The 23,092-nt window shown below is 59.6% G+C and overlaps 1 protein-coding gene across 2 annotated transcripts in view; it reads left to right on the forward strand.

Moving 5' to 3' along the window:
* Positions 1 to 911: 911 nt before the first annotated feature.
* The window catches only part of KCNAB1 (potassium voltage-gated channel subfamily A regulatory beta subunit 1), a 43,333-nt gene continuing 21,152 nt past the window's right edge, over positions 912 to 23,092 (forward strand). Inside the window, exon 1 of one of the 2 annotated variants that reach the window (XM_080604776.1) lies at positions 912 to 1,408. In XM_080604776.1, coding sequence (XP_080460902.1) covers positions 1,167 to 1,408 — 242 coding nt within the window. In that variant the 5' untranslated portion in view covers positions 912 to 1,166. Of the gene's footprint in view, positions 1,409 to 12,038; positions 12,504 to 23,092 lie in introns of those variants that run through there. The other variant, XM_080604777.1, reaches the window with a different exon arrangement.

Consider the following 23,092-nt stretch of genomic DNA (forward strand, 5'->3'; position numbering starts at 1 on the left):
CGCGGTGTTTCCACGACCTCAATGCCACACCTGCTGCTGGGCGAGGGCTTGGCGGAGAGCGTGAGTGGAGACACAAGTGTTTCCTTCTCCTTTCTCACCCCTTTTTTTCCATGCCAGAGACCCAGAACGGCTGCAAACAGGCATCTCCATTACCATTCGGCTCTTGTTTTAATAAGAGCAGCCTCCCAGCCACGGGTGCTGCAGCTCCCGGGGCCTCCCCTGGCTGCTGGTGCCCGCAGGATCACGGGCAGACTGCTGCGCGGGATGTGCAAATTCAGGGTTCTCAGCTGCCTCCCACGGTCCCTGGAGGAACAGCCCGCAGCCTGAAGCCCCCTGTCCTGTGCCCGTCCCGTGTCGGCAGAGAGCAGCAGCCCCAGGAGCTCAGCTGGCTGCAGCAGGAGCCCTGCACGGCGCTGCCCGCCTGGTGGCACGAGGCCAGGCACCGGGCCTGAGCTCCTCTCCTCTCCTCCCCTGCCCCTGCGTGCCTGCCCCTGGGTCCTTCCCTTCTCAAGAGTTTCCCTTGTCTGCTTAGGTTAGTTTTTTCCGCCAGGACTTCGGCTGCTCCTTAGCCTTTGTTTGCTTATTACTTGCATCCTCCTGGGGCTGTGACAGGTAACAGTAACGTTTGCAGGCCAGTTAACCTGGGCTGTGAAAGTTTACAAGATTACAAGAAAACAAAAAAGTTTTAACAACTTGTATGAGAGGTGCTTGCAGTGTTCACCCGTCCAGCCCAAGGCCTTAAATAAACCCCGTGAGAATATTACTTTTTATGTTCTTTAGCCTTGGATGGAATCCCAAACAAATATTTCTCATTATCTAAATATAAGACCTGGGAAACAAGGTCGGCGCTCCATTCCCACAGGCAGCCCGTGCCCCTCGGAGGACTTGGCCATGATAGGCTTCAGCCGGGGGCACCGATTGCCCATCTGGGCCCCAGCTAAAACAAGCCCGTTGCAATGCCGTGAGCAACGTCGGGGACAAAATCACGGCTGCGTAGCACCGTGCTCCTCCCGGGTGCCACGGCCGGGCTGATGCCATCGTCCCCTGGCCGTGGTGCGATGGCACCGGGCTCTCCGCGCAGTGGGTTTTAAAGAGGGGGCTCTGAGAAGCCCCCACCCAGCGGCTGCGGGGCCAGGGGCCAGGCTGCTGGCGGCTCCCCCAGGACCATGCATTTGTACAAGCCCGCCTGTGCCGACATCCCCCCGCACAAGCCGAGTTTGCAGAAACCGAGCGAGGCGCTTCTGAAAGGCAAAAAGCCAAGCGTGGTGCCCAGAATCTGCCCCCCGGTGTCCGGCTGGGCAGGGAAGGCGAGCGGAGCCGCGGAGCTGAAGCAGCTGGAGAAGTTCCTGCACGTGCATGGGCTGTCCCTGCAAGAGACCGTCCGCGCGGAGACGGGGATGAAGTACAGGTACTGGGGGGTGCCGCGGGTGTCTGCGCGGTGGGGATCTGCCAAAACTGCAGGATGCTCTCCCTGGCAGACGTCTGGCAATGGCAAGGCTGTGTCCTGGAGCCTGTGTGCACCGCCGGGCGGACTGCTGAAACCCAGAGATGCTGGCTGCTTTAGCGGCTTCTCTTCTCTCGGCTAGCTGAGCACCGCAAGAAATCAGCACGGCCTTGGGCAATGGTAAATGCACAGGACTCCTTCTCCCCAAACTTTGGATTTGGTTAGTCTCCTCCAATATTAGCTGTTTGTGCCCAGCTATTAAACTGACCCTTTTAGATTCGGGTAGAACTACGTGCTTGCTCTGACGCTCTAATTAAAGCTCATTTATTTGTGCCAGCAGCCGGCTCACGGCTGAGGAGCAGGTACGGTGCCAGCAGCCTGCGGTGGCACTGCGGCAGGGTGTCCGTGCTCTGCCGTAAAACTGGGGCACAGGCACTGGGGCACGAGAGCCAGAGGCTGTGTCTGGGTGGCAAGGTGCGTGGCAGGCATGCTGGAGCACACGAGCAGGGCACGGACCTCGTCCATGCACCGCAGCTGGCGCAGAGCACGGGCTGAAGGACAGCGGGTGAAGAAGACCTCGGCGTGCTTAGTCCATCGTTTGTCCCTCTGCTTTGTTTCAAAAGCTCCGTTTCAGCGGGGTGACCCCTCTGAGGGCTGAGAAGCAGCACCCGAGGGCTGCCGTGCTCTGAGCACAGCTGTAGTAGAAGCGGTCCTGGTGTCACACGGGTTGGAGAGCAGGGATCCTGTCCCTGAGCGAGAGCCTCACATACACTGATCAGCCTTCTTTTTTTCCGATCTGGGAGCTTGCCTCCCTCCGAGTGAGAAATTCTTTTGCTCCCCTTCTGATGAGCTGAGTCCCCTCTGGCAGCTGTGCTCAAAACACTTGCTGTCAGCGCACACAGGGCAATTCCCGTCTGCCTTTGCCTGTTGTTCCTCTGCTCCTTCGGCTCTTTGCATGGGGCTGGGCCGTGCCAGACGGGGTCTAACACCTACAGCTCCCTTGCTGACGAGTTCAGGTAGTGCCGTAGCCACACCGTGCGCCGTAAGGCAGCGGGAGTTGGTGCCCCCAGCCGCCCCCAGGAGTGTGGCCCTACAAACTACCCAGCTCCAGCTCCGGCTCCGTCTGTCACCACCTGCGGATGGTCCTCGTGTGCCTGCCTGGGCTGCTTGGCTTGTGGAGTGCAGTGGTCTCCATCCATCAGAGCCTTCAGCGTGATGAAATAAAGCGTGCGTTTAATTCCCCTTGAAGCTGATGGATTCGAGCGGATCCATCCTTTTAAGTACGCGCATTCCTCAGAGCTGACGGAGGCAGCTATGAAATATTGCAGCTCACACACATCACGCCCCGGAGAAGGAAGACTTCTGCGGGGCCGTGGGCTGTGCAGAGCACCTCTGACATACAGTGTGGGGATTTCCCAGTAGTCCCCATTATTTGGTACTCCTGACTCCTATTTTCTGTAGATTTTTGTTCTTCTAGCTTTAGACGGACAAGGCTCTCCCAGGCTTATTGTGAGTGTGAATGCTTTTCTTCCCCCGTGCGGCTTGGTTGCCTCCCGGACCTTTCTTCCAATATCCACAGGTCTAGTCTAAAGACAGCACAATAAAATATTAGGAATAGGATATATTATATAATATAGGACTAGGATATATTAGGATATTAGGAAGAACTTCTTTACTGAAAGGGTTGTTAGGCACTGGAATGGGCTGCCCAGGGAAGTGGTTGAGTCCCCATCCCTGGAGGTCTTTAAGAGACGTTTAGATGTAGAGCTCAGCGATATGGTTTAGTGGAGGACTTGTTAGTGTGAGGTCAGAGGTTGGACTGGGTGATCTTGGAGGTCTCTGCCAACCTAGACGATTCTGTGATTCTGTGAAAAATTAAATAAATATATATATTTATGAAGAGCTATTTAATTATGTGTGAAAAGTACGGAAGTGTTAACAAGAAACACTAAATACTCCTAAGCTGCTTTATTTATAGGGTGATTAGTTCTTTTCTCTTTCATTGCTTTAGCAAACACAGCTTAGTTCGGCCTGTTATTGAATAACTGGAAGTGCAGCAGTGCGTTGGCTTGTTTTGTTTCTGATGACAACAGTATTTCTCTCAGATGAAACACAGTTTGCAAAGCCAATTTGGTGCTTTGTTATCCACCAGGGTGCTCGTTGCGCTGCTTTCCTCCACGCGCCCTGTGCTGGGCTGCGAGCCTTCGCAGGCTGAGCCGCGTGGGCTGGGTCCGTCCCCCCCCCGGGCGGCGACCTGTGGCCGCACAACTCCTGAACCTCCTGCGGCGCCGTGGTAGAGAAAGCAGCACTCGGGCAGCTGCCCGATGGGATCCTCCGGACCCCCGCGTCCCAGCACACCCCCGCGTCCTGCACTGGGAGCCCACAGGAGTCCCACGCCCTACGTTCAGGCTGGGCATCAGGGAAAAATTATTTACCGTGAGGGTGCTCGGACACTGGAGCGGGTCTCCTAGGGAGGCCGTCGATGCCCCAGGCCTGCCGGCGTTCGGGAGGTGTTTGGACCATGCCCTCAAGAACGTGCTTTAACTTTTAGCCTTAACTTTCGGTTAGCCCTGCAGTCCCTCGCTTCAGCTTCCTGAAGGAAACGGCTTGTGTATAGGCGGCGTTTTGCTTCATCGAGCAGTCTAAAGGGTGGTTTTGATCTGTTTGAGAGAAGAAATAAAAAGTGGGAATAACAAGGCGGTTTTTGTGATGGCAGCGGGACTGCGGGAGAGTTGCCGTGGCTGTGGGGGTGTCCGCAGCCCCCGGGGGAAGGGATCGGGAAACCGAGACTGAGCCCGGCCGCCTGCGGCTGTCGGGTGCTGAGCGGTGGGAGGACGCGGCCACGTCTCAGCTGTGAGTCCGCAGACGAGAACGTTTAATGGGGAAAAAATCACACGGGCTGTGCCTACCTGCAGCGCCTCCGAACCGCTCCGGCTCCTCGGGAAGGAGAGCGTGGGTTTATTCATGAAAGGTCTTTGGAAATGTCAGCTCGGTGGCAGACACAAAGGCAAACACCGTTTTAAATACGTGACATGCGTAACAGCAGAGCACTGGTTTTAATAATTTTATGGGAGCTGACGTTTCATGTCCAGCACCCTGTGCTGGCCTTCCCATTGCAAAGGGACCCGGTAAGCGGCGAGCAGAGGGCTCTGCGTGGTGGAGCCGTCCCCGCGCGGGGCGATTAGACAGGCTTTGGGCTCAGGGAAAAGACGACAGGCAGGGATTACAGCAGATGTGCTTGAAATCGGGAGCAGGCTGCAGTAAGCCAAGTGCTGTCTCCCGTAACGTGGGAACCAGGGGGATGCAAATGAAATTTCTGGACAGCAGGTGTAAAACACAGGGAGAGCTCTCCTTGCGTCTTGTAATTAAATTGGGGATCTCATTGTCGTGTTCTGGGTGCCAAAAGCACGAATGTGTTCAGAGCAATTTTCATTAGCCGCTCTTCCGGGCTCCATTGGGCAGGCTCATTTCAGGCAATGATCTTTAAAACGTTTAATCGCTAGATGGCAAAATACGCGAGAGCACTTAACGTGGTCCTGTAATCCTGCGCTGTAATCTGGACCTAATCTGCTCATTCCAGAGTGCAGCTGCATCACATTTATGGGGATATAGCTTACCCCGTTCGGAGCTTCCCAACTCCTGTGCCCGCTGACCGCAAGAGCCGCACCCAGCTGTGCCCTTTGTTCACCCTCTGTAATTTTTCAGCAGCGTTTTTTTTTTTTTTGTCTTTTAAAATCTGTTCAAGCTTCCCTGCCTGCTCTCTGTCCAAGGGTGACTGCAGATACTCCCGTGCCTGTTTCCAGACGATCTGTTTCCCCTTGCTGCTTACTGCTCCCGTTGTCTTTACGCAGCTCCTGCCCGTGCTTGAACTAACGGGGCAGGACGGCGGTGAAAGCAGCAGCTGCGTGCGGGTGAGGCTGCGGGCAGGGCACCCACGGATGTGTTCGGCAGCTGCAGTGGGGTCCTGCCTCCCTAAAGCAAGAAAAGGGGGGTTCACCCCGGCACAGGGGGCTCACTGTGCAGCCGAGGGGGGCTTTGCAGCAGGAGGAGCCCTTCAGCTGCGCACGGTGCCGGCCGTCGGAGCGCGTCGGTGCTGGCAGTGGACGTGTGTGCGCACGTGCCCGTGCCCACGTGCATGCACACCCACACCTGCACACACGTTTCCCCCAGCCGTGCTCTGCTCCAAAGCCCTCTGAGCTCAGCCCAGTGTGCACAGCTGTTCCCACACCAGTGCCAAGGCTGCGTGGAAGCTCAGCGCCGCCCCGCCGTACTGCCACGGCCACCCACGCCTCTGGGGAGGGCTCCCGGCGCCACAGCCACTTGGCTGGCGTGGGCAACGATGCAGATTTTGTCTTCCCTGTCCGTAACCCTAACGGGAAATCGCTGCCGGCCTTCCCCTGCCTGCGGAGACCCCGCTCCTGCTGGCGCCGAGCAGCAGGTTGTGCCCTTGCTGCCGTGCCCTGCGCATCTCTGTGTCCTGGTGCACCCCTGTCCGTGCCCACGCAGCTCCGGGTGCTGTGCTGTGGGCTGGTGCTGCCCCCACCCGCAGCACGCGGTCGGGAAAAGGCAGCTACCCCCCCATCCTCTGCCGGCTGTCAGCATCGCTGGTCCGCTCCAGGCGTTATCCTTTCGGAAACGATCGTTCCCAGGGCTGTGCCAAGGCTTGGAAGAGCGCGTTGGTGCAGCAGCCGCCGGCGGGCCGGGAGCGGGGCTTTGTGCCGCCAGCGATGGAGCGCGCCCCGTAACGCGGGCTCCCAGTTTGTCCTCACAGGTGGCTGCGGTCCAGGTGGAATAAAAATCGATTACGGTCCTCGTACAAATGCAGCGCTGATGCAATAGCAGCCGTTTTGCTTGGCTTCATTTAAGGAAATAATGCAAGGCAACAGCAGCTCCTCTTTCAAAGTCCCTCTCCCCTCCGGCACTGAACGGGAGCCGAACAGGTGATGCTTTGCACCGGTCCTTGGGTCAGGAGTTGCTTTTTTTATTTAACAACCTGAAGAACAACCGACCGAAATGCACCTGTTTGCCCCGTGTTTCTCGCCCATGGGGAGGTGGCGGCCGCGCGGGTGGCACCGCAGGCAGCGGGCTGTGGGCTGCGCCCTCCTGCTGGAGCTGGGGGAGGCCGACTTGAAAGGCGACTTTGTTCTCTCCTGCAGCTCCAGTGCCTGCTGCAGGCCTGCTGCCGGCTGATAAGCTTTTTTTTTTTCTTTCTTTCTTTCTTTTTTTTTTTTTTTAATTTTCAGTGCTCGGTTTCATCGCAGCTTGGCTTCATCCCCGTTCCAGAAAGACTCGAGAAGGCGACGCTGCGGCGTCTGTGTAATTCCAGCAGTGCAGACGCTGCCTTTCGCGGGGAGGTTGTGAAGTCCTCGGGGAGCGTGTCCAAATGCTCCGGAGACAGCTCTGAAACCAGCAGCTGCCCAGGCACGTTGGGAAAATGGACCTGAATAAATCTCAGGGTAGCTGCAGCTGAGGTGATAACTGTTGAGAGGGGAAAAAAATAGAAAAGGAAAGGGACAAAAGAGAGAAATGGTGGAGCAGCGTGGCTTGCAGCAGTTAAAAGGCAGAGCATGGGCCCTTGGGCAGCCGGAGTGAAAGGCAAGGTTCCCGTGGCGTTTCCCGTGGGTTTCCCATGGCAAACAGGACGTTTGCCGTGGGGCTCATGGTTGGAACAAAGTTCGGGAGCTGCCGCGTCTCGCACGGCTCGCCCCTGTTCTGAGCCCCTGCCAGCGCGTCTCAGATCAGAAGTTATTGGCAATAATTAGTCATCCATCTGCTGCGGTGCATCCCGGGAAGGACAGAGCGGAGCTGTTTATTATTCAGCTCCGAAGACTCAGACCTTAGCAACATATTTCTTTATATAAGTTGATTTGGAGTTTTAAGCTGTTACAAATTATGCCGGGGTGGCATTTGACGCATATGGATAGCAGAATAATGTACGTAATTGCCCGAAATGTACCATTCAATAAGCGCAGGCAAGTTGAACAACACACTGGGCTGAGCTTTATTTGGAATAAATACATTAATCACGCCACGCGAGGAACCGAGGGGAAATCTGCGTTTTCTGTGTGCGTGGTCTGGTGTACGGCAAGAGGGGGAAGCACGGGTTTGCCACACGCTGCCAGCCTCCTGCGCCTCCCTGGCTCTTCCTGGGCTGTTTCACCCCGCAGTGGCCAGCAGCCAGGCACGGGCGGGAGCAGCCCCGGCACCCAGCACCGACCGCCCTGCCCTGCCCGCCAGCTCTGCGAACGTGCTGCTCGGGAACCAGGTCCCAGGGCTCTGAGCAGCCGCACGGCCCGGGGACAAAAGCAAAAATCCCTTTTGCGTGGCGCAGAGGCTGGAGTCAGCACTTTTTACTGATGCGCTCCAGGGGAGCCAGATCGGGCTTGAAATACGGCCTGAAGTCCATCCAGCATTTCAGATAATCACACAGAAAAAAGGTTCTGGCATAGCTCAGTACCTGAAAGAGGCAGAGCGGGCTTTGTACAGCTCTGAGTGCTTTAATCGGACGCGTTAAAATAACGCTCGTTGCCAGGCCCCATCTTGGATGGCAACGGCTTTCGGTCACCTGAAAACTCAAGCAGATAAAATGGGAAGGTTGACTTTCCTGTACTGAAGCAGGGAGCAGCGCAGTGCCTAGGGCCGAGGACACGGCTGGGGATGCTTGCCATCTGCGGGAAAGTGACCGGGTAATTGAGCCGGGCGCCCGAATCGAGCACCCTTTTGTGAAGGCTGTGTGGCTACAGAGGCTGTGCCCTCGTGGGCGCACGGGAGGCTCGGTGCCTCAGAGCAGTGCCAGCCCGCTCAGCTGGCGGTAGGTGGTGGTTTATCTGATGTCCCCCAAATCCTACAAACCCTCATAAAGGGACTCTTTGTATAATTGTGTGCTAGGGGTGTCTTTCCCAGCTGTAGTTTTGAACAAGATGCCTTTAAAATAAATTCCATTGTGCAAGGAGAAAACGCAGAAATTATACTTTTGTTCTTTTTCATGTTTCTTTTGCCGAGGACGTTGTTCAGCAGCGGGTTCGGAGTGCCGCTGGGCTCTCGTGCCAACCACCACCCCACCGGGCTTCCCGACAGCGGGGCTCAGCTCGGGGAATTGCTGCGGCCACGGGAGCAGGGGCCGAGCTGTCGGCATCCCTCGGTGGCCTGCTGCTGCCTTCCCCGGCTGGGAGCTGCAACCAGCTTTGGGGAATTGTTGGGACTGGGCACATTATCCCCTTCAGTGCTACTTATTTTTAAAAACCAGTTTCTGTAGGACAGACTCGTGCAGCTGTGGCATCCCGCTGGCATCCTGCTCAGCTCTGATTAGAATTAACCCAAACTACTGTATTTTCATGCCGGGTTTGATTTGTTTATCTTTTCTTCCCACCCTGAAGAACCTGTAACACAAAGTCCCCGGGGCTGGGGCGATGCTGCAGTACTTCTCTGCAGGGGGTAATGCAGCACGTGTGCTGCCCGTGCCAGCGGCTCACAGAGGCCAGCAGAAACGCCCGGTGCCGTCCCCACCTGCTGCCCGTGGCACCGGTGGAGCACGGGGCACCTGCGCTGCCCTGCTGCCAGGGCTGAGTGCCGAAAATCTGCTGCAAAGATGGTTTTTAACTGAAAACATTTAATGGGAATTTGGATGAGTTTTCCTCGAGTGCAATTATGAATGCAAATTTAAGTTTTCCATTAGGAAACTGAGATAAGCCCCGTGTTTTTGTCCTGCAGCTCATTTCCTTATCGAGCCCCCAGCTCCAGCTCCGGGGCTTTTCCCCGCTTTCCTGGGTGGCTCCGCTCACCATGCGCGCTCGTTATCTCGCCCGTGTACGTATCAGACCAATTTAGGGAGATGTAACGGAACTGCTGCCATCAGAAGTAATTAGCCCAGCGGGAAACCTGGCCTCAAGCAGCTTTGAGATGGAGAGGAATGGCTGAGAGATGAGCACGGACTGTGTTCGTAGCCAGAGCTCCCCACGGCCTGGTGAAACTTGTGCCGGGAGGTAACACGAAATTTCACTGAGCGTGTCCTGCTGTGCTAAGGCACATTGTCCTGTGGAAACCAGGTGGTCAGGGATTTCGGGTGATGCATGAAGACAGTTCCCGCAAAGGCCGATGCTGGCAGCAGCCACCCAAAACACCAGTTGTGGGCCTGGGGCAGCTGTGGGCAGAGCCGGGTGTTGCAGCGAGGCCAGGGCTGGCCGCTGACACAGAGAAGGGCATTTTTTGGGTGGGCAGGCTCCGTGGGCAGAGCTCTGCGAGTCCCACGGCTGCACTTTGTGGAAGGATCATGCCATAAGTGCAGTGCTGGGGGAATTTTTTGACCTTCCATGAAGCTTTCTGAGGTTAATGTGATCCAGCTGTACGGCATGCAAAGTCCCGCTGAGCACCTGTCAAACTGTCCAGCGTGGTTAAAGCTATATTATGAGCGCCAAAATCATATCATTAGCGTGCCTGCCGGCGGCTGCTTTCCCTGTCTGGCTGTGTTTTGCCAGCCATGACCCTGCCCTGAACGCATGGTGCTGTCCCCGGGACCCAGTGGTGCGCCCAGGGCTTCGTTCTCCACCATTCTCTGCTCTTTTCTGCTGCTTTCTTCTCCCCAGGTCCTGTATCCAGCATGCAGCCAGGGAATATCACAGTTATAGGCGGTGAGAGGTGCAGCGGGGCAGCCGCGCTCGCCAGCTCCCTTTTTCCTGTACAGAGCAGACGAAAGCTGCAGACGCAGCAGCAGCGATGGTCACAGCGCGATGCAGTGCCTGGGACTTGAGGGCTGTGGTGCGCTCGACGCTAACAGCTAGGCTGCGCGCAGGCTTTGCTCTCGTGCAGAAAAAACACTCTTGTAGCTGAATAATTCTCCACAGCTCCTCTGGAGCTGCCCAGCCGATGTCCCGCAGCGCAGCGCAGAGAGACGCTGTCCGAGTGGAACCGGAGGGGAAAGGCAGCTTTGGAGGGAGCGGGGAAACAGCTCAGGCTGTGCAATTAAAGCTGCGTGTAGCTGTGCAGTCATCACAATGCCGATATTCGCACCGCCGTAGGGAGCACAGATAGCCCTCAGCTTATAATTGTGCCCAGCATTGCTGCGGCATCAGGAGCAAAGAACTGGAGCTGCCCCTAGCAGCAATGGCCTGGGACACGTGGGGGTGGTGTTATGGCCATAGTCCTCTTGCTGCTGTGTTGTTAAGCTTATACAATTTTTTTTGTTGGTATTTTGAAATATAAATTCAATTCCTGCAGCACGGAGTAATCATGTGAATAAGGAGTTGCTCTTCCCCCCAGTATATGATATCTGTATCTATACAGCCACAATTTAAATAAAATACAGCTAAACTGAAAATAACTCCACGTATTGCTGAAGAGGAAGACTACAAGCAAAGAAACTTTGCCGAGGGGCTGGTGTGACATTGGTGCTGGCTGGGGCTGCGCTCACTGCTGTGCTACGTCGCTGCCTTCTCTTGACAGTGAAGGATTTCAGTTAAAGAGCTTAAAACGGCTGAGATGGCATCGTTATTTGTGACCCGGCTCGGTTCAGCACGCAGAGGTGTGGCTTTATGCAACCCTTTATGCTGCCTGCGGCTGGCGCCCGGGTCTGCTCCCCGCAGCCGGTGTCCACCGGGCCCCTCGGCACCTCGCAGCCGCCCCTGTGCACGAGAATGGGTTAGAGTCAGGCTTTAATATTCTAAGTTAGGTTCTCGGCGTGTTTGCATAACGATTTAGCGTGTAAAACCTGGGGGGCTGTGGCTGGGGGCAGCCGTGAGGAGGTGGTGCTGCTGAGGGTTGGTGCGTGGGGCTGCCCGGGGGAAGCGCGGGCGTCGGTGTTAGGGGTTTCTGAACCGAGGCTGACAGCCTTACACCGAACGAGGCACTTCCAATTTTAGCACCCTTTGGTCCGAGAGCAGTCTCACCGGGAGCTGTTGCTTCTCTCCTCGGAGCCCCTCGGTGTGACGGGGCGTGGGGAGAGGTGGCGATGACCTTGCGGCCCTCGGTGTCACGCTCTCTGGGGCATTTAACGGCGTTTATTTGTGGTCTGTGACACTAAGCTATTGATGATGTGTGTGGAAACTGTTCTGAAGCTAGGTCTTGCGTGTGAGATGGCGACTCGCAGCGGTCTGTTCGTTCGGTCAGCCATTCCTCGGCGTTGAGGCGTTCACCCCCAGATTCAGGCCTCGCGGGGAGGGGTCCACCTCCCCCAACGTGCACCCGACGGCAGGCACGGGGGGGCTGTGCTCACGGCTGGGGGGCTGCGGCTCTGCTGCACGATCACTATCGATCACCTATTGGAAAACACCGGGAAGCGATTCCCTTGCTCTTCTACAGCGCTCCCACATTTCCCTCCCTCGAGCACCTCTGGGCCGTGAGGTGCTGGGGGTGGGGGGGGGGGGGGGGGGGGGGGTCCCGGCCCCGGGCTGAGGCGGGAACCCCCGGCGGTGGGCACGGGGGTGGGCACGGGGGGGGCAACGCGGTGCTTGGGGGGGCTCAGCCCGGCTCGGCACGCCTCCTGCCGCCCTCCCCCTCGTTTCTTCGCCTTCCCCTCCCCGCCCTCCGCGTCACGCCGCCCCTCGCGCTGCCGCCGGGAGCCGCCCGCAGCCGCTCGCAGCGCCCGGCGGGGGCAGCCCGGCCGGGGGGGGGGCACCGGGACCCCCGCAGAGGTGCGGAGCCTGCGGCAGAGCCGTGCCGGGCAGGGCAGAGCCGAGCCGGGCAGGGCGGCCGGCGGCCGGCCGCGGGGTCGCGGCCCGATGTCGCCCCGAGCCCCGGACTAGTGCCCGAGGAGCGGCGCCGAGCCCCCGCCGCGCCCCGCTCGCCTCGGCCCGGCTCGGCCCCGGGGGGGGCCCCGGCTGCCGGGGCTGCTCCGTCGGGGCGCGATGCAAGTGTCCATCGCCTGCACGGAGCACAGCCTGAAGGGCCGCAATGGGGAGGAGAGGCTCAGCGGCAAGCAGAGCGCCGCCGCCCCCAACGTGGTGAGCGCGGCCCGGGCCAAATTCCGGACGGTGGCGATCATCGCCCGCAGCCTGGGCACCTTCACCCCCCAGCACCACATCTCGCTCAAGGAGTCCACCGCCAAGCAGACTGGCATGAAATACAGGTGAGGGGCCGCGGCTCCCCCAGCTCCGGGTGCCCCCGGGTCCTCCGCGGCCAGCGATGGAGCTGGGGAGCCCCGCGGCGCCCAGCAGCACCGGGGCCCTGGTGCTGTTTTGGGGGGGGGGCTGCGCCACGAAGCCCTCCGGCCCGTGTGGGTTACAGGCGATCCACGTGAATTCGTAGCGCCGGCGTTAAGATGGTTTCCGCCGAGCGCCCCGCGTAACTCACGTTGGGGTTAACGAGCAGGAAGATCAATTAGCGGAGCGGGTTTGAGGCTGGCCGGGAAAAGTTCAGGTGCAGCATGCGTGGGGCGAGGGAAGCGTCTGCCCTGGGTACCGCGCCGTCCTGAGCGTCACGCAGACTTCTTGGCTGGTGCTTTCTGTCGCTCCTAGCTTGGGAAGGACAGACCACAAAGGGCTGCTACTTCAGCCTGAAACGCTCCGTGCGGGGAGCTGGCGGCTCTGCCACACCTTCGGCTGAGATCAGGAGGCTCACGCTGTCAGCGGCTTTCTCCTGCTCCGGAGGTCCCTCTGGTCAGCAGCTGGCCGGCGGTGGGGCCGGGGCGGTGTCCGACCCGTGCCTGCCCCGGGACCCCCACCCACGCAGGGGCTGCGGCCGGTGCTGCCGTGGCCGTGCTGGGCAGGCGGTGTGGTGTGGGCGCTGCTGCGGGCTGGCGCTTAGCACGGGTGCACCAAGTCCGGCTGCGCGTGCAGCTCGCGCAGGGCTCGGGGTAGGCAGCGTGGCCGTTACAAAAATTGCCATATTAACCCTGCGGGAGAGGTGCAGGCAGAAGGCAGAGCGGGTGGGATGCTTTGAGCACTGGTGCTGTCCTTCGGCAACTTTCCACGGGGGCCGTGCCCCCCCCCCAGCTCTTGCACCGCAGCAGAAGCGATCGGCATGGCAGGCGAAACCTGCCGTGTCTTGGAGCCCAGAGCACATTCAGAGCTGTAATCTGTTACCGAGGCACAGCTCCTGCTCGTTAGGCTTACGGGCGCTGCGTGCTAATTGGCAGCAGTTCTCTCTGCTCGTTTCCCCAGGGCTCCCCCAATTACCGGCACACGGGGTGCCTGCAGTTCTCTGCTGCCTGCAGGACACAGCCACCCCTGCAGCCTCGCAAAGTTGGGCCTCTGTAAATCATCCCTGGCTTATTCCTAGATAAGATTTCAATAGCAGAGACTAAATTCTCCAGCTGGCGTTCGGCACGGCTCTGACAGCTCCCCCGGCTCCGGCTGCGTGAGACCTGGGGGATTGCATCAGGAATAGCATCGCGTTTGTGACAAGGCTGATGTTTTATCTTTATGACTAATCCCTGGTTCTGCTCCTAAATCTCTCCATATCTAGAGAAGATTTCTCCCTCAAGAGAAGCAGGGCAGGGGAAATTGGAGAAAGAGCTGAGTAAACCTCCCGGCTCAGCTGTGGTGCTGCTGGATCGAGATAACCTTTGGCTGGGGAAGGCGCCTTGCGACAGTGCCGGGGCTGATCTTTTGTGTTCCTCTCCGGTTCCTCAATCCGAGGGAAATTCGGTGCCTGGAGAAGCCAAAGGCTTTTCCCAGTGGCTGCAACAGCAATGCTGTGAGGTCCTCAGCTCCCTTTTTTCAAGCTGAAGTCTTTCCCAGTGCGTTTTCTGCTTGCATTATGTCACTGCTGACAAGCTTTACAATGTGTGCCACCTAAAATTACATGCTAGTTAAAATGCCTCTCGCTCCGTGCTAAAAATAGATAAACCTGCTCCCTCCCCCCTGTGAGACCCTGCGCAGAAGATGGGGGTGCTGCGGCCGGACGGGCCGCGGGGCATCGCCGCGGGGCATGGTGCCAGCCCGGACGGGGACGGGGACGGCAGGCGGTGGGGAGAGCGATCCTGCCCCACCGGGGGGATGTGGAGGGAGGTGGTGACAGTGTGAGTGACGGGGCGGTGGGGGTGGCAGAGCCGGCTTTTTGTCAAACGGCTCGTTTCTGGCTTTGCTCCAGATGAGAGAGCAAATTGGCATGCAAAATACACAGCTTACTGGAATAAATGCGTTCTTTTGGGAATATCTGCAAATATTGGGATTCAGGTGTGTTCCCGCGAGTGTGAGCCAGCCTCTGTATTTACTTTGCTCCGTCTCGTTTCATTTCCTTCATAGCAGATTGTGGCATCAACTGGGCATCGAGGCGGTGGAAAGCAAACGGTGTGTGGCTGCGGGAATCGAGCCACTGCGTGCGGACGAGCCCACGTGCAAACGAGCCCACGTGCGGCCGTGCTGCGGGGCTGCCGCGTGTGCTGGCCATCAGTCAGCCCGGGCTTCCCCGGGTGCCACCTCTGCTGGATGGAGGCTGCGTCACCGCCGGTGACACGCTTCTGCTACGTGCGGGAGGGTGCCCGGGGGCTGCATCCTGCCCAGGTGCTCGGGGAGGCCGCTGGGGATCGCCTCGAGCCTTGCCTCGAGCATGGTGTAGCTGCGGCGTGCGGCTCGGAGAGTTGCAGCCTGCTGCATTGTCCCTGGGAACAAAGGGCAGACCGCATCCTTCGGATGCACGGCACGGGAGGAGGGGGGGCAGGCTGAGGGTTCAGCATCGCTTGGAGGTCACCGACTGGGTTCTCCTCCCTCCTCGTTCGCCTCTTTTTCTCCTAAATGTACCGCCCAGCCCAGCCCAAGCTGTCCGTGAGGCTGTGCCCCAGCCCCGATCCCGGCACACACCATGAGCACGGCAGAGTGCCGTGCCTGGTGGGCTGCCGTCAGCCCTGTGCAGGGCAGCACTCGCGTGGGGGCTGAAACAAAACCCTTTTTAATTACAAACGCAGGCAGGTGGATTTCCCAGTGCACATTTGCCCCGTGGCTGGCTCTGAGCCACTGGCACAGGCTGGGGAAGGGCAGAGCACGCATGTGCCGGGCTGGAAGATGTGCTGCGTGCTCAGGTCCCTCCTGCCCTCCCGGGTCACGGGCCGGTCTTGAAGCCAGATGTGCTTACAGGCAGCCCTGCAGGGTGGCCCGAGCATCCTTCCCTTCCGTGCTTTCTTTTCCTGGCTCCTTGCCTGAGTGCTGCTGCTTTCCAGGCTGCAGAGCTCCGTCCTGCGAGCTCCGTCCTGCGAGCCCGCGAACCGGCACAGAAGGAGGCAGGAGGCGAGAGGGAGAGGAGCGGGACCCGGGGACGCCACGGGCCCTTCCCCAGGCACGACCCCGTGCACAGGGAGCGGTGAAATGGGGCTGCTGGTGCTGGGGATGAGGGGGTGCTGTGGGACCCTCCTGCACCCGCGCGGCACCGAGGCAGTGCCCTGGCCGAATTCCAGCGGAGATAATTGCGTTCCGCCAGCTGAAAATTCCTCTGCAATTTGAAGCTGCGTGCCTGTGATCGTGGGCTCTTGTCGGAGCGCTTTATTAAGGAGCTGCTAATGTGCTTCGTGCGGCGGTGGGCGGCCGTGGGCCACGGGGGGTGCGGTGGGCGCTGCGCTGCCCTCCCCGCGCAGGCCGCCCTGCGCTCTGCCCACCGCCCACCTGCAGCGAGGGGCACGAAACGGGACCGAGATATCCGACCCTCTAATCCAAACCCATATCCACTAGAGAACATGATTAAAAACTCCCTCCCAGAGTTACCCCCCAGGCCCCGCGGGCTAGGCCCCGCGGGCTGGGCCCCAGCCTGAGCAGGCAGCGCCGCTCTGGGGCATCGTCCCCCCGCACCCGTTCCCCCGAGCAGTTCCTTCCACTCCTTCAGACATGCACCGGGGGACCTGAGGGCTACAAGCGACGATTGCGCTGCTTTTGTTCCAGTCTGGATTTCTCGCGTAGAAGCATTGCGTTATTAATGCTAGAACTGCACGGAGGAGGCACAGCTTTGTGTGCAGGTGCCGGGCAGCGTGCGTGGACGTGCAGCGGTGCACAAGTGGGGGCTCAGCTGGGCTGAAGCAAACCTCAAAGGTGTCGGGCTGGGACGAGCCCCCGGCCTGTAGGGCCAGCAGGCGGGCTGGGGACACACGGTGGGACCGCGGTGCTCCTGGAGGGGCGGAGGTGAGAGCAGGGCATCCTCGCAGGCCTTCAGGACTCCAGTCTCCCTTTTCCCTGCTTCTCGCTGCAATTATTTGCCACAGTGACTACCTCGTGTATTTCGTAGTTCATTGTTTTTGCTGCAATTACGAGTGGCTTTAAGCACTGGCGTGAAATAGCCCAATTATGCTGATAGAAAATTACCCATTATTTCAGTAGTTCTCTTCAAATCAGGTTTGTTTTTATGGTTCATAGACTGCTCTTCACTTTATTGCTGTAAGTCAAGGCCACTCCGGTGAACAGAAAGGGTTTACCCCTAAGTTCACCACACATTTGCCCTCAGGACTGCAGCTTTTAATGGCTACAAAGGAGGGAGGAATAGCTCAAAGACGGGGAAAAGGCAGCCGGCTGAGTAAACAAAATCTGAGCTGGTTTATGCTGCTACGAAGCCCCTGATGGTGTCTAGCAGAGAACTGGGACATCCCGTCCCGGAGCCACGCACAAATAACGTGGTGACACACCCCGGCCCGGGGGCGCCTGGGCCGTGCAGGCCTCTGCGCCGTGCCCCGCGGTCCTGGTGCTGAGCAGCTCGGTGTGGTGCTGCTGGGCCTGGCTGCCGGCCCGGCCCGTGTCCGCCGTGTCCCTGGCCCCCAGGGGTCAGCTCTGTCCTGGGGTCCGTGTGGGACAGAAACACCGCCCCGGGGTGCTGGCACTGGTGCTGCGGGGCGGTGGCACTGGGTGGCACCAGGAGGCTCAGCAGCGAGCCGGGGCCGGGGCCGTTCCCAAACTCGCAGCTGAACCCCGAGAGAGGTGAGCTGGGGGGAGCCAGGCTGAACCCAAGGACAGCCGATGTTCTGAAGCTCGCACTTGACATTTCTTTATGCAGGTGGCTTCTTAAGCAGAGTCAAAGCTATGATATTTTAAGGAGGCTTTTAAATAATGCAGTGGTACTCTTGCGACGGGCGCCTGAAACGTGCCAGCAGCTGTACCACACGATGGGTGGACGTGGCCGCGGGTGACAATGCTACCAGGCAGGTGACACTGGGGTGTTTTGGTGCCCTCCTGTGCCTGAGCCCAGCCTGAGCCTCCCCACGAGGCTCTGCCCGTTCACCGGTGCCTGGGGAGCTCAGCAGGACGTCCCCATCGGCACTGGGCGGCTGCCACCTGCCTGCGCCTCGTGCCACCAGAGGTGTCCCCTGCGGCGGGGCTGGAGCAGGCTGGGTGGCTGCGGGCCACCTCTGTCATCAGGCAGCGTGTGCCGGCTCTCCGGATCAGTTCCCGGAACTACCAGAGTGAACGCTTGCTAAAAGTGGTCCTGGGCTGTTCCTGCGTTGGGTTTTTTTCCGTTTAAAAGCTACATTATGACATTAATCTAATGCCTAAATGGATGGAAGAAAAGAGGTGATGTAGAAACACCGCTAACCTAATTGCTGGTGAAGTGCACAGTTTTAAACATTTTAAAAGTATTATTTTAGCATGGCTGCTCTGGCAGAATCCAAATTGAATTCCGAGCAGACTTATTTTTATGTTAGATTACCGCTGTAGGCTGCAGGCTGGAGGGACAGCTTGGTGAGGAACCCCTTCCTGGCAGCCAGAGGCGGTGCTCTGGTGCCTGCTGCGCGCAGGGTGCTGGAGACAGGGGCACCTGTGGGGGCTTCTGGCAGCCGTGCAAAATCTCCCTGGATTTTTTGGAAAACAAAAACATTTTTGGAAACCCCACGGCCGCAGCAGAGGGCGCGAGGCGTTTGGGCACCATCTGGAGCGGGTGCTGCGTGCCCGGCCCCGTTCACGGTGTGGGACCGGGGGCCTGGCAGCGCCGGGTGGCTGCCAGCAGCGCCCGCCGCGGGCCCTGCGCTTGGCTGCGGCCCATTCACTTTCCCTTGTCTGCATGTTAATGCGTCATCCGCAACTTTCCTAAGGAGGCAGCCAAAAAAATTCTGGGGAATTTCAGCTAAGATGGCCACCTACGCACCCGGTGGCCCTGCGAGTAATGGAGATGATTGGGAAAGTGTGACGGGAGCCAAGGGAGGGGGCACAGATGCCATTTAGACATCTGCCGGTCCCCGCGCTGCCTGCGCCTCGGCTCTGCCTCGCCTGATGCCAAGCCGGTGCTCCCACCTCCCAGCACCCGCCTCCTCGCTTGGCGGCTGGTTTGCAGCTGATCGATCCTTCCCTATCTTGCCTCTGCAGCTATCCCATTCATCGCATCCCCCCCGTTTTGTATCCTTGACCTAATGCTTAACGCCCGTGCAGCCGCTCACGCGCAGCGGTGGGAGCCATCGCCACCTCCCCAGCAGCACGGGAAGGCGAAAAGGGGAGAGAGGGTGCTCGGGAGGAGGAGGGCTCCTGGCGAGCGGGGACCCAGCGGGAACCCCACTGCCCTGGTGCCTGGGACTGTGCTGCCTGCCCAGCGTGCTGTGCCGGCCGTCCCTGGGCTCCTGCTTCTCCAGCACGAGCCCGGCCACGTGTCTCGGGCCTTTGCCACCCAGAAATCCTTTTCCGCCCCCTGCCTGGCTGGGCGCGGAGCTGGATTCACACCCGCTGTGAGCTGTGATTCCTCCTGGAGCACCTGCCCCGGGCTGCGGGGACAAGTGGGGCTCGAATCGGATCCGGCTGGATTTATAGCACCGCAGGTAGAAGAGATTGCGGAGCAGCAGGCAGCGACTGCCAGGCAGCGTCCCCCAGCACGTCGGGCACCGCAGGCGTGGGGCTGGGCGATAACGCGGCTGTGGGAATGCCAGCGCTCAGCCAAGGGACCCAGGGCTCGTTCCCAGCGCGCTCAGGTGTCTGGTGGATGACCTGCGGTGCTCCAGCGTCTTCTACAGCTCTGTGTGCTCCTCTGTGCACCTTACCGCCGGCAGACGGAGTTAAACTGTTCCCGAGGGTGGGTACTTGGCGTGAATGTCAGCGGTGCGGGAGGGAGAGCGGTACCCGTGTGCTTGCTGCAGCTTTCAGGCTCGAAGGGTGCCCTCGGCTCCTTCTCTCCGCGGTGCCCTGACCCGAGCAGCCCCAGTTCCACAGACACGCTCAGTAACGGGATGTTTCTGGGGCACCGACAGGAGAGTGGTTTGCATTAAAGTAGGGGAAGATCCTTTTAAGGCTTTGGTTAAAAACCACGATTCTTGCTTTCCAAAGTCAGAGGTTTTAACCTCTTTCCCGCAGTAACCCATTTTACGGGTAGAACACGCTGCTGCCTTGAAATGGTACCGGGGGAACGGCTGAAGGGACGGGGCCGGTGGGGCGTTGCGCTGGTTTGTGCAGGATTGCAGGGGATGAAGCAGGGTGTCGTGGGCTCTGCATCTGCCCGTGGCTATCGCCTGCCGAGGCCGTGCTGGTATCCGGGCCTGCACGGAGCCCCTCGCTTCGCTGTCTCTGCGGCAGTAAGCGGTTTTAAAATGCATAAGGGAGTGGAACGCCGAGGTTCTGCATCGCTGCAATTACTGCTAATACGGGCTGTAATTTAAGGGAAACCGCTGCGCTTGTTGTGAAGTGTTTTGTTCACAAAATGGGAGTCAGAAACCATTATTTTTCTCCCTTCCCACCCACACCACTTAGAGACACCCCTCGTACCAGCGGAGCTCGCTGGAGGGGCACCCAGCAATTTCCCAAACTCTGCAGCTCTTTTTGAGCTGATGAGGCAAGATTAAACCTAAGGGGAGAGGCAGGAAAGCGCTGAAGTTAATTAAAGAAGAGAATTAACACGTCTGCGTTGCCTTGCCCTCTGCCAGCAGCCGAGCTAACTTGCGCTTGGGGTTGTTGCAGCGTGATGAGCCGTGACAAGCGGTGCTTGCAGGGCGCGGGGACGTGCAGAAGTGCCGAGAGCGCTTCGGGGAAGCGGCCTGCAGCCCCCCCGGGGAGCCTGGCGGGTGCAAGTTCCCCTCGGGAAGGGGTGAGGCCGGGCCAGTGTCGCCCTTCCCCGCACCACCCATGGGAACACCAAGCGGCCTTGGCGCTGCTGCAGGACAGGACGGGAGGTCTGCACCGAGCTGTGCCGGGGCGGCACCGGGGCCCCCGGCGGAGCAGCTTCGCTCCGGCTCCATTTCTCTCGCCGCGAGCAACCGGCCGGCGCCGTGCTCCCAGCTAATTCCTTTTTTTCTGCAGACTCTGCCTGCAAACGTGTCGGCGTGCTGCCAGCCTCCAGAGGTGTGGGGAGTCCAGCGGAGGGAAGCAGGAGCCTTAAACCAGTCGGCCAAGCGCCAGGCTGGTTCTTGGTGGCTGCCGAGCGCCTCTGCGCCGTCGGCTGGGGGGGCTCAGCCCACCTCCTTCCCTCCCGCACGCTCCAGATTTCTCCTGCTGCCCACGTCATTAAAAGAGGAGGCGGAGAAGTAAGTTCTGGCTGAGCTGTTCTGTCCGGCTAAAGGCACGCCGGTGGATGTTGGGGAGCAAAACCCCGGGGCTGCAGCCTGCCCGGCGGGCGTGGGGCTGCGCAACGTCAGCTCCGGGAGTGCACGAGGTGCCAGCGGGGCCTGCAGGAGTTCTGCAGCAGGAAGGAAGAAGCGGGCTTGGAAAAGTGCTGGGGACTGTGAAGTGGAGAGCCTGGAGGGGAATTCACCCCGCAGAGATTTGGCATCACAGGGGGGCGAGAAGCAGGCTTTGGCAGGGAGGGGGAAGTGGCCAGAACCCAGCGCCTGGCGAGAGGCTTGGAGCCCGTGTTGGAGGGGAGACCAGCGTGGGGTGGGCTTTGCTTTTGCCAGGTCTGGCTGGGACGTGCAGCACTGCTTTTTCAGGGAGCAAATTACATATTTTATTCATTTTCTGTGCAAAAAGGAGCTGTTCTGAAGCAATAATGGGGATGTTTCTAAGCAACGTTGTTTTCCCACTGCAAGCTTCGGGAGCGGTGACATTTTTGTACATTTTTGTAACAATGAGCCAAACCGCCCGCTGTTTGCACACAGGAAAGCCTTGCCTTGGTTCTCCCAACTTTGCCCACCCGGGTGGCTCGGGGGCCTTTAGCCTCAGCCCCGGTCTCGCCCCATGCGGATGTCCGCGGGCGCGGGGTGCCGGGCTGCTGCAGGGCAGAAGGGCTGGGGGGGGCCCTCCAGCAGGACCCCAGGAGGCTGTCCCCGAGGGTCTGCCCACCCCGCACCCCGTCCTCGTGTCCCACCCAGTCCCTCTGTCTGCCGGAGAGGGCTGGGCCGGATCCTGCTTCATGCACGTCCCGTGTCGCCCTCCCTGCTGGCCCCAAGGCTGGGGACACGGCGTCCTCGTCCCGGCGGTCACCTGCTGCTGTATCGGGGGGGCTGGCCCAGGCAGGATGCGTCCCCTCCATCCGGCACTTGTGGTGAGGGTTGGCTGCCACGGGCACAAACCCCAGCGCAGGGACGTGAGGCTGGGGGTGGGAGAAGGGCAGATGGGCGTTACTGGGTTTCTGTGGAGCTCGTCGGTTTTTCTTCCGTGGGTGTGGAGCCTGAAACGCCTCAGCCGCTGTATGCGGTAGCGCATTGGTTTTTTTACAAAACTTGCGTTCTCCCTTAAAAATAAACTTTTTATGTCTCGTTCCTGGTAGATAGATGGGTGGATGGATGGATGGGTGGGTAGATAGACGGATTGATGGGTGTACAGACGGAGGGACGGGTGAATAGACAGACGGGTAGATAGATAGGTGGATGAGTAGACAGGTGAATGGATGGACCGATGGACGGCTGGGTAGCTAGACTGATGGACAGAAAGATGGACGGATAGGAACACAGACAGGCTGGTTCCCCTCACCGTGCTGTTCAGGTGGCACCACTGGAAGCGGTTGAGCTTTAACCAGATTCTGAAGCAGAGCTCCTCGGCAGCTCCGGCTCCCGAGCAGCCCGACTCTGCTGTGCAGGTTCACGCTCTTTGTTTTCCGCCCCTCCTAAACACAAGGCTGCTTTGGAGCCATGTGCAGCCCGGGCTGTACGCAGGGCCCCCCGCCGTAACACCCAGCGCCGGTGCTGGCCCCCGGGGAGCTGGGGATGGGGCAGGGAGCCCCGCGGGGCCGCGCTGCTCCTGTGGGGGGGCTGGAGGAGGGAGACGGGCAAAAAGCGAGCGTTGAAGAGCAGCTGAACGTAGTGCTGCTGTGGGGACCGCCTGCTGAGGCTGCCTTCCCTCCCTGGGGACCACCCGCATTCTTCCGATTGCTTTGTCCCTTCGCCATCGCGGGAAGCAGCTGCGGGTTAATGAGTTGATTGAGCAGCGCAGGAGGCTCAGACCGTAAACCACTGCCAGAAGGGGCTGCAGGTGTGGGCTGCCTCGTGTAGGGGGGCTGCTTGCTGCCCTGCAGCTTGTGGGAGCACGAGGAGGGGTGTGCTGGGCTCGTGGGGGGCTGCCCGTGGGGTGAGATGGGCTGGGGGCACTGTCGGCGTGGGGCTGGTCCCCGTGGGGTGGCTGCCTCTGGCACCGCAGCCACCGCTGGGTGCTCGTCCCCATTTCCCTGCGCTGGAGTTAATTAAAAGCGAGTAATTACAATTGCTTTCTGCCCCGTGCCCCGGGAGACAAGTGCCACTCCTGCCATATGGCGCGGGCTGCTCCTCAGGCACGTTTTCTCCCCCTCCCCTTTAATTAAGGACGCCGGCAGCTCCGGATGTCCCCAGGACGTGACCGAGCGCCTCACCGCTGCCCCGGCCCAGGCTGGGCCCGCCGCGGCAGCCCGTGAAGGGAGCAATGA

The sequence above is a fragment of the Anser brachyrhynchus genome (genome assembly GCF_964034855.1).
Source record: "Anser brachyrhynchus genome assembly, chromosome: 9".
NCBI lineage: Eukaryota > Metazoa > Chordata > Aves > Anseriformes > Anatidae > Anser > Anser brachyrhynchus.